The sequence below is a fragment of the Larus michahellis genome, chromosome 1, assembly GCF_964199755.1.
Source record: "Larus michahellis chromosome 1, bLarMic1.1, whole genome shotgun sequence".
NCBI classification, from domain to species: domain Eukaryota; kingdom Metazoa; phylum Chordata; class Aves; order Charadriiformes; family Laridae; genus Larus; species Larus michahellis.
In genome coordinates this window covers 118,030,775-118,041,239 of record NC_133896.1, presented here as the reverse complement: position 1 = coordinate 118,041,239, position 10,465 = coordinate 118,030,775, and the positions used below count along the sequence as shown (strand labels likewise).

The following is a 10,465-nucleotide window of genomic DNA, read 5'->3' as shown; positions in this document are numbered from 1 at the left end:
TTCCTAGTCCTTAGATCAACTTGGTGGCCGTCCTCTGGACCCTCTCCAGCCTGTCCACATCTTTTCTGTGTAGCGGAGACCAAAACTGAACGTGGTATTCCAGATGTGGCCTGACAAGCGCTGAGTAGAGTGGGATAACGACTTCTTTATCTCTGCCGGTGATGCCCTCATTGATGCAACTCGGCGTCCTGTTGGCTTGCTGAGCCGCAGAGCACACTGTTCACTCATATCGAATTTGTGGTCCACCAGGACCCCTTACACCTTCAGGCCATCCAAAAGCTGCTGGTTTTGGGGATGACAGTACTGCCTGGCGAAATGGGGCCAGCTGAGGCAAAGGGAGGGCAGAGGGGACACGGGTGGCACCCACAGCGTGGCGGAACGAATACGTACAGAGCAGGGCCTCTGCAGAGAGAGCCAAAAGCCAAGGGCTAGTAAAGCCGATCCCCGCTGCGCTGCGGGCAGCCGCCGCCCGCTTCTCCAGCACCGTCCAACCGCCATCGCGCTGCAGGAACCAAGGGGTCCCCCGTCCCGCTCCCGGTCCCGGTTCCCACGGCGCCGCCTGGCGACCGCTGGCGGAGCGCCGGGCGGAACCGCGCTGCCGCCGTCGCTGTTTCCCCCGGAACCCGGGGGAGGAGGCACCGGGGCGGCGGGACTGGGCCGGAGCATGGCGGCGCGCTGGGCAGCCCGCTGCCTGCGGGGCGGGCTTCGGGGACGCCGTGAGTGGCGGCGGCGGGCCGGGCGCGGACGCAGGCGCAGCGGGGTGCCGGGTGTGCGCGGGGCCGGGCGGGCTTCGGCGTCGTCCCCCGCCTGTGCTTTGAGGGGCCGGGTCTGGGGCGGCCGGGCCTGGCCTGGCCTGGCCTGGCCGTGCGGGGCGGCGCGGGGCCCCGGCCCGCCGGGCTGAGGAGACCGCAGTGGGTTGCGGGCCGCGGGGAGGCGGCGGCCGCGATCCGCAGGGGCCTGTCTGAGGGAAGGGGCCTTTGCAGGCAGAGGACGCCATACGGAGCTCCCGTTGCCTCAGTGTTCTGTGTTGTGGCTTCATGCAGGGACGGAGAATGGGGCGGTCACCGATGTGGTCGCCTCACGCATATTGAGACAGACACAGGGATTGGCGGCGCAGGGGCTTGCCTTCCTGTCTGTAGAAAGAAGCCCCTTCCTGTCTTTAAGGGGCTTTAAAAACTCCTTATTGCTTATTTTTTGGTCATTCCATTTTACCAGGGTTCATCTCCACACCAGCTGTTTCTCGACTGACATCAGAGGAAGTGATTCGGATGCGTAACGATCTCTTTACCAAGGAGAAAGAGAGGCAGTTATCTCTGTATCCACGAATTGAGAAAATCGAAGTAAAATACACTGGGAAGTCTCACCCCGGCACTGTGTTTGTGATGAACAAAGCTTTGTCAACTCCCTACAATTGTGCCATGCGTAAGTGAATGGGCTCTTAAACTGACTTTGTGCCACTGGTGATGAAAATTGCACTGCCAGTTGAAGTACTTATCATCCAAATTTGAAATATTAATATTATTGACATTTTAATGACCAAGGTAACAGACATGCATTCAGAATATTTGGAGTTGGTATGTTTAAAATAAGTTTGTACTAAAATACATCAGCAGAAACTGAGTTAAGTTTTGGAGACTATCAACAGCTCATCTTTCCAAGTAATTTACAAAAATGAAACTTGCAGTTTGTTGTTGAAAATGCAGGGATCTAAACTGCTGACTCTGAGGAGTATGGTTAATAACTGTGTAATACTTTTCAAATTTTCTTTAGACTTAAGTGAATGGCATTGCAAGAAATCTGTTCTAGCTCTTGTGGATGGTGAAGTCTGGGATATGTATAGACCCTTGACCAAATCATGTGAAATTCAGTTCCTTACTTTCAAAGATGAAGATCCAGAGGAGGTGAACAAGGTAAGTTTGTATCTTATCCTATTGTAGGTGACCCTGATTATGACCACTTGATTCTGTATGCCCCTTTCAGTTCTGTGTCTGTCTGGTTTCTTGAACTTTGTTGTTGTGAAAGTTCATATGTTTTTAATAGTTGGTTGGCACACACGGTTATCATTAGTTGGCCCAGGGTGTGGGCTAGGTGATGTGCGGGCATTCCTTTCAACCTATATTGTTGTTGTATTCTATGATTTCAGATTTAAATATCCCCAGGGAAACATCTGGCTTGCATTTTAAGTGCAGTTTTGATTTTTTTGATATGGAGAATCATCTTCAAACAGAAGTTTTAAATACTAAAGAAAGTAATGCTTCAGTTGACAGATAGGTTATTTAATTCAGTTAAATGTTGGTGTTCTTTTGGAATAAATAGCTGATGTTCATCTGATATGGCTTGTCAGCCTCTAGGTAATAAATCTGTGATTTGAAATTCTCTTTATAGGCCTATTGGCGTTCCTGTGCCATGATCATGGCATGTGTGTTAAAGCGGGCATTCAAAGATGAGTACTCAGTGAATCTGATTAAAGCCCCAGAAGTGCCAGGTGATACAAGCATTTTATACTGATTGTCTTGTCTTTTGCTGCTTCTTAAGGGACTGTTTAATAATGTTACTGAAAAAATCAGAGGCTCCTTTTCCAATGATTGAAGGTACTTAGCATTGATCTGTGTATTACATGCTATTGTAGGCTGTAATTTATAGCAGTTGCACTGAAAACAATTTTGTTATTTAAGTGCAGAAAATTGGTCTGTGCAACTAGGTTTCAGACCAATTCAGATTTCGTAGGTTAAGTTAGTAACTTGAGGATATAACCTTTTTATTATGAAGTAACATATTTAGAAGATGTGATGTGTTTCTGTGATATTTACCCTAATAACTACATAACCTTGTGAGCCCATGTGTACATCGAGTTGGAATATTATTGAAATTCAAACAGGGTTAATAACAACTTTTGCTTATCTGTAACCTGATACAGATTTAATCTTCCACTTGACTCTATAATTACATCTGAGAATTTATATTTTGTGGTGGATTTGTTGGGATCATTTTGTTTTTCTTCTCATTCATTTTGATGTATTTACAAGTATGTATTATGGCAAGGACACATGTACTTTGTTACAAGCATGAATATTTTTCTTTTTGGAATGTGAATTGCAGTGATCTCTGGAGCTTTCTGTTATGATGTAATTTTGGACAATAGACTGAATGACTGGAAACCAACAAACGTAAGCATAATAACTTCTTCCTCAAAAAGTTATAAAGCTTGCATCCTTGTTCAGTGTTCTTTTCTAATGGAGGAGAGGGGGCAGCGAGGTTTTTTTCTTTTCATAGGGTATACATACACTAGTATTTTATCTTAGTAGCATTTTAGGAGTACTTGTTGGCAACTAATCTCTGCATTTGCCATATACTGGCTTTCATGGCAGGGTGGTCTCAGACCACACAAACTGGGTTCTTTTCAGATGAAATTAAACCTATAGCAATCCTGCAGATACTTACAGGTTTTAAGTGTATGGGGCTAGAGTAGCTCCAGTCTGAAAAACAATTCCCAAAATAGTTGGCATGGCTGTTGGAAACTCAGTGCCATCTTTGTTGCTATACAGATCTGCTCCTACTCAACCATTCTTGCCTAGTAATATAGGTGCAATCATAGCCCTATAGCCTTTGTGTTAATAGAGCCCTCTGTAAATAAAAATGTGTGTAATATGCGTATTTTCGCGTAGGGTTTACAGCATAATCAGTTTATTGTTGTAAAAGAACTGTGAGCACATTCAGCTGAACCTTTCCTTAATAGCTTGCTTACATTTCATGCTCTTCAGTAAATCTAATAATCTAAAACCTTGTTTGGTAACTGTGGTGTGTGTGTATATATATGTATATATATGTGTGTATATATATATATATATGTAACTGTTTGGTAGCTGGTATGATCAGGAGTGTTTTACTCATCTGGTGCCTGTTCTTGTTCTTGCGCCCAAATATTAGCAGAGGTTTGTATGGCTAACAAAGCAACGTTGGTACAGTGCAGAATTTTTCTTCACGATATTATAGTTCAGGTAGCTTAGTTTGAAGTGTTTTCTAAGAGACATTATAAATGTAATTTCTCCTAATAAAAGTGTCTTATTTATTGACAAATCTGAGTATGCAAAGCTTTGAATTCTGGACCAAGGTGAGCAATGTCTACTTATTAATTATTCAGTACTTTTTTCTTTTGATTCCATCAGAGTAGAGGTCATTTACAAATGGAGTCACAACTCTGGGAAACACAGATGAATATTTAACAGTAGCAAGACTGTATGTGTATATATCACGTTGTGAAAACATGAGAAGTTTAACTCCAATTATTATGTATAGTTTCTGATGGAAAAACGCCTATTGATTTCACTGGGCATTGAATCAGTCCATTCAAACAGTGATGATCTGTAGCAATCTGCTGCAGATAAGGAGTAAGAGTTATAATCCTACCACAATATTCTTATATTTAGGGTTTATAGTAGATGGTCCTTATTGTTTTGACTAATATTTAGTATTTACTTTTCTTTGTCCATTCAGTACTGCTGTGAAATAGTGGTGACAATTTTTTGTGTATCAACTGTTTTTCAGGACAACTTCCGTTCTCTTACAAGGGATGCTGGAAAGCTAATTTATAAAGACCTGCCATTTGAAACACTACATGCTGAAGCAAAAGTAGCACGTGAAATGTTTCAACATAACAGGTAAGTGTCTGAATTTGCCTTTCTTTTAGAAAGGCAATTAGAAATTAATTTAAATCTCTGCTTGCTTTTGTAAATCTAAAGTAAGACATGACAGGTGAAGTAAGAAGGTACTTCTCCCACTACTCTGAATGAACATACTTCCGTTCTCTTTGTCACACTACCTTACTTAATTTTTAATGTTGTCTCCAGAGGTCAACACCAGGCACGTTTGCTGGATGTAGTTTTGTGACAAATGGAAAGACTGTAGAATTCTTAGTTTAATAGTGAGCTTCAAGATTTCACTACTTATAAATTGAAACTCTGGTGGTTAGACTTGGCGTGCTAGTTACTTTCAGCCTTTACTGAAAGACTTTCATATTCAAAGAAATGTACATTTTTCGTAAATTTATAAATAAATAAATTTTCGTAAATTTATAAATAAATAAATTTATGCTAAAGCTAAAGTTGCCAAACTAACTAGTTTTTTAGCTTAATAGTGAAGATGATATTAATGTGACATATGGACTGGCATCTCTTCACTGTATTGGCTGGCAAGTATTGACAGCAGCTGGGAGCTGACTTTTGACAATAGCTTTTGACATTGTATGTGTATTTGTGTGTGTGTGTGTGTGTAGAAAGAGCAGAGAACACTTTACTGTCTTGCAGATGACCAGCTGTTGAGGACTGCATGTTGCATAAAATCAGTTTAGGTGATCTGATAGTGTCTTCTATTCTTACATGCGACTTGAATATACTACTTAAAATAAAAAGAAAAGTTTTTCATTTGATCTTTCTGAATAAAACTCTGCTAGGAGAGCATGGCCCTCCTATTACATACACCTGTATATAGAATAGAGTAGAATAGTCATGAATGGAATAGTCATTTCAGTTGGAAGGGACCTACAGCAATTATCTAGTCCAGCTGCCTGATGAATCAAGCTGACTAAAAGTTAAAGTGTGTTGTTAAGGGCATTGTCCAAATGCCTCTTAAACACTGACAGGCTTGGGGCATTGACCACCTCTCTGGGAAGCCTGTTCCAGTGTCTGACCAGCCTTTTGGTAAAGAAGTGCTTCTTAATGTCCAGTCTAAACCACCCCAGGCGCAGCTTTGGACCATTCCCAAGTGTCCTGTTACTGGATCCCTGGGAGAAGAGCTCAGCACCTCCCTGTCCACTTCCCTTCTTCAGGAAACTGCAGAGAGCAATGAGGTGGCCCCTCAGCCTTCTGTTTTCTAAACTAGACAAGCCCAAAGTCCTTAGCTGCTCCTCATGGAACATTACTTCCAGACCTTTCACCAGCTTTGCTGGCCTTCTCTGGACGCTTTCAAGGACTTTAACATCTTTCGTAAATTATGGGGCCCAGAACTGCGCACGGTACTCAAGGTGATGCTGCTCCAACACTAAAACACAGCAGGCTAATCAATTTTTGACTGGCTGGTTATGCTGTGTTTGATGCACCTCAGGATGTGGTTTGCACTCTTGGCTGCCAGGGCACACTGCTGACTCCTGTTGAGCCTGCTGTCAACCAGCAACCCCAGATCCCTTTCTGCAGGGCTGCTCTCCAGCCACTCCTCTCCCAATTTATACTTGCGCTTCGTGTTACTCCCTCCCAGGTGCAGGATCCGGCATTTCAACTTGTTAATTTCATTCCGTTAATCATAGCCCAATGCTCGAATCTATCTAGTTACCTTCTGCAAGGCTTCTTGTCCCTCAAAAGAGTCAACAGCACCTCCCAGTTTGGTATCAGCAGGAAACTTGCAAATGGTGCATTCAACTCCTTCATCCAGATCATTGATCTGAACAGAACTGGCCCTAGCACTGAACCCTGAGGAACACCGCTAGTGACTGGTCAACAGCCAGATGTAGCCCCATTCACTACAACCCTCTGAGCTCTGCCCTTCAGCCAGTTCTTCATCCAGCACACTGTGAGCCCTCTCGTCCCACAGTTGGACAACTTGTTCAGAAGGGTGCTGTGAGGGACAATATCAAAAGCCTTACTAAAATCCAGAAAAATACATCCACTGCCTTCTGTTCATCCACTATGTGGGTGACCTTATCACAGGAGGATATCAAATCAGTTAAACAGGACTTTCCCTTTGTGAACCCATGTTGACTGTGCCTGATGATTGCATTATTCTTTAAATGCCTTTCAATAGTACTCAGAATAATTTTCTCTGTAATTTTTCCAGGAACTGAGGTTAGACTAACAGCTCTGTATGACATGCTTTATGAGACGTTCCAATATGTGTTGTCATATAAAATTAAGAGTTTAAACCTGTTTTAAAGCTCACATAAATATGAGCATGTTTTTTACGAATGCTCCTTAAATTGATCTCTTTAGTATTCTTATAAAAACTAGGTGTTCAAGGTAAGGATTTTTTTTAACTTTTTTTTTGTCTTGTTCAGATACAAAATGGAGATGATAGAACAAAAAGCTTCCCAGAATATGGAAGGAATTGTAACGTTACATAGGTGAGCAAAACTGAACTCGTTCTGTAATGATTCGCTGAAAGATTTGATCATATCGCAAGTACTCTCTGCCAAGTGAGAAGAGTAAGTTATCTGTGATAGTTTTCAATTTAGAAATTACTTATATTCATTGCTGTCTGTCTTAAATTGTTGTTTGGCTGGTTTTTTTTAATGCAACCATTGTTTTGGTGATACTTAACACTTGGTGGATCTCACTACCTTTCTGTTTCTTGTTATGTTAAAGGGCAGTGCCAGAAAAGCCTTACTGCTTTAAATGTTTTTACATAAAATCTAAATAAATGTCTAGACCTTTACAGGTTAAATAAAATACAAACCAAATACTTGTTCGAAAACAGGAGTTGGCGTTGTATAGCCTATTTTTCTTCCAAAATTGTGAAGATCTTCCTAACTGCAAGTTATTGCCTTGTCGTGGTGGAAATGAGAATGGAGCTGGCTCCTGGGATACAGTGTAAGATGTAAAGTTCTTAGGCTGGAGGCAGGAGGCTTGTATTTTATCTCAGGCATATAGAAGAATTTGTGACTAGTTTAGGCTAGTGTAAGGTATTCAGTTTTCTAGATGTCTAAATTGTTCTGCATTTGATTTTGGAGTCCACGTCTCTCTAAAGGAACAGATGTCTTTGCAGTGATGGTTCTTGAAACTTTAGAATGATGTTACATCTGTTGTTCCTCCTTCCTCCCACCCTAGTTCTCTCAATAAGAGGGAAAATGAGCTTACCTATTGTTTTCTGGGAGAGGTTTGTTCTGAATGTTTTTTTGCTGTACATCTTTTTATCTCTTGCATTTCTTAATTGATTTGCAGTTTTCCAAGACCTGAAAGGGAAATACCTGTGCAGGTTGTAAACACTGTACTGTGGAAAATGTGTCATCTCGGAGACAAATCTTTTCTTGGTTAATGACAGATTTATCCCACTTTTAAAGCCAACATGGCTTCAAAGATTTGTTAAACCTAGGATCTTCATTCTAGACTTGACGTTTAGATTTCATAATTCATTTTAGGAAATTGCGTGACCTTTACTTTTGCTTCAGGTAACCTAGAAATGCTGAACTGGGGATTTATTTAGATTTGGTTTGGGATTTGTGTGGATTTTCTTTCATCTGTTCTGTAGATAGGAATTTGCTAATCAAAAATAAAAGCAAATAGGTTTGTACTTCTCTCCGAATATATTTGTCATATTTTTTTTTTTCTCCCATCAGGTTTGGTGACTTTGTAGATATTAGTGAAGGCCCTCATATTCCAAGGACAAGTTTCTGTTTCCAGTATGAGATAACAGCAGCCCATAATCTTCAGACTAAACAATCTGAATTGATAAGGAGGTTCCAGGGTGTATCCCTGCCAGTCCATTTGAAGGTAACTATATACTCATGATAAAAAATAGCATTTCAAAGTCTTTCATGACACCAAAGTAAAACTTAACAACAATAACAAAAAAAAAGTCCTAGCACTAATAAGCCTTAAACAAAGGTTTTGTAGAACTATAGGTGGAGGCAGCAGTTTTTCTTCCCATTTCTGTTGACTTATGCGATTTTGACCTGTGCTCTAGCAGATCTGCTATTGTCTCAGTGGGAAAGTTTAAGGGACAAGAGGGCACTGGGTTCCTCACCTCATCTCTGTGTACACCCTTCCTTGTCATAAGATTTAATTGCCGTTTTTGCCCATTACCCCCTCAGTGATTCCACACAATTAATGGATATGATCAGCAGACATTTATTCAAGTCCCCCAAAGGAATATGGGCAAATTAGACCCTGAAATCATAAGTCGTAATGCCTGAATTGGGGATTGTTGTGGTTTTGTGCTATCATTTCTATATACTTGTCAGAATCTATTCTATGAGAAGATATTTTTTTTTTTTTGGCCTCCAGTAACTTTATGTAATGAAATTTAATACAGGCTCACCACACCGTGTGGCATAAACTACTGGCAAGATCGAAGAGGCTGGTAAGTCTCATCAGGGGTGAAGTACAGCTTACCAAATATAAAGATATGCTGTGATAGAGTAGACCTTGAATGATTAGAGGTGGGCAATATCTTCAAGAACCTTCAAGAAATGTTCACAGGTGAAGAAAAATCAGATGCACAGGAGATCTCTAAGCTGTTGTTAATTAGGACTTTCAACTATATTAGTATTTTTCAAATTAATTTGTAGAATTGATGTTGGTGTCATGTGTGTGTAAAATTTAAAATTGTTTTTTCTTGTTTTGATCATGAACATGAAATAAGAAAACTAAAAATTGGAATACTGTATTTACGCTTACCTAGATTTTATGTAGTAACAAGTTTTCTGCCACAGATTTGAGAGAACACATACAAACATGTTTCTTACAAGTAAATTCAGGGATAAAATCTAGTACCACTGGGTGAACCTCGGTGGAAGTTTCTGGAGCTAAAAGGGAATGCTATTTCAGGGAGTTGCATAAATGCACTAGTTTGAAGTTTAAAACCTACGTGGAAAATAAGAGTTTCTTGCAAATATTATTCTGCTAAACAGCCAGTATTTCAAAGTTGAAATGTACTTTACCAACAGAAGCTTTGCAATGACTGAATGAATGGAAAAGGCGAGTTTTTAAGATAAATGGAACTATAAAATATCATAAGCCACATATAACCAGAAACTCACTATCGAGGCATGCTTAAACTTAGGAAATCTTCGTAAGAATTAAACAGTGGATGTTTCAGATCAAATATTTCACTTGTTTGTGTGGCAAGAAAGATAAAAAAAAAATACTGTATGTCCACTGAAACTTGTTAGCCAAGGATGTATTCAGATCCTAACCCATGATATTTTTCTATGAAATTAATTTGAAGATGCTTGTGATTCAGGTTGTTTAATTTTGGAGACAATAATTGTCTTTGTAGGCTGTCCTTTCTTGTTACAGTGACAGTATGCAGGGAGGATTTCCAGGGTCAAGGAGAATAAAATAATTTTTAAAAATACAACAAAATTGTTTCTGCAGGTCACTGAAGAAGAGTATTTGAAAGCAGCAGCAGAACGTCATGAGGCAAAAGGTGTAACTGAAGATGGAAAAACTGTATCCATTTAAATTAACTTTAAGCTCTAAATGTACATAATAAAATGTGTATTTTTACATGACTTGTTTGTGCTGCATATAAAAATGACTTGGGTAATTAATTTGAATTCTGCTGAGTTCTCTGCCTACTGCAAATGAAATTCCACTGAGTTGTTCGCCTACTGCAATAGAAAGTTGAGACAAATAGTATCTTAAAAAAAAAGAAAAAGAAAAGGAAAAAAAGCCCTTTCAGAAGTCCATAAAGAGTTACAAAAGACTATTATTTTACTCATTTTGATATCCTGTCAGAATTGAAATTGGATACTCCATTG

The 10,465-nt window shown here is 40.2% G+C and overlaps 1 protein-coding gene across 1 annotated transcript; it reads left to right on the top strand.

Moving 5' to 3' along the window:
• The first annotated feature begins 627 nt into the window (after positions 1-627).
• On the top strand, positions 628-10,261 carry MRPL39 (mitochondrial ribosomal protein L39). Its single transcript, XM_074599976.1, has 10 exons — positions 628-716; positions 1,216-1,422; positions 1,771-1,910; positions 2,386-2,485; positions 3,100-3,167; positions 4,546-4,658; positions 7,043-7,108; positions 8,321-8,474; positions 9,016-9,063; positions 10,080-10,261. The coding sequence occupies exons 1-10, from the start codon at positions 665-667 to the stop codon at positions 10,164-10,166; spliced, it is 1,035 nt and encodes a 344-aa protein (XP_074456077.1). The 5' UTR covers positions 628-664; the 3' UTR covers positions 10,167-10,261.
• The last annotated feature ends 204 nt before the right edge of the window (positions 10,262-10,465 follow it).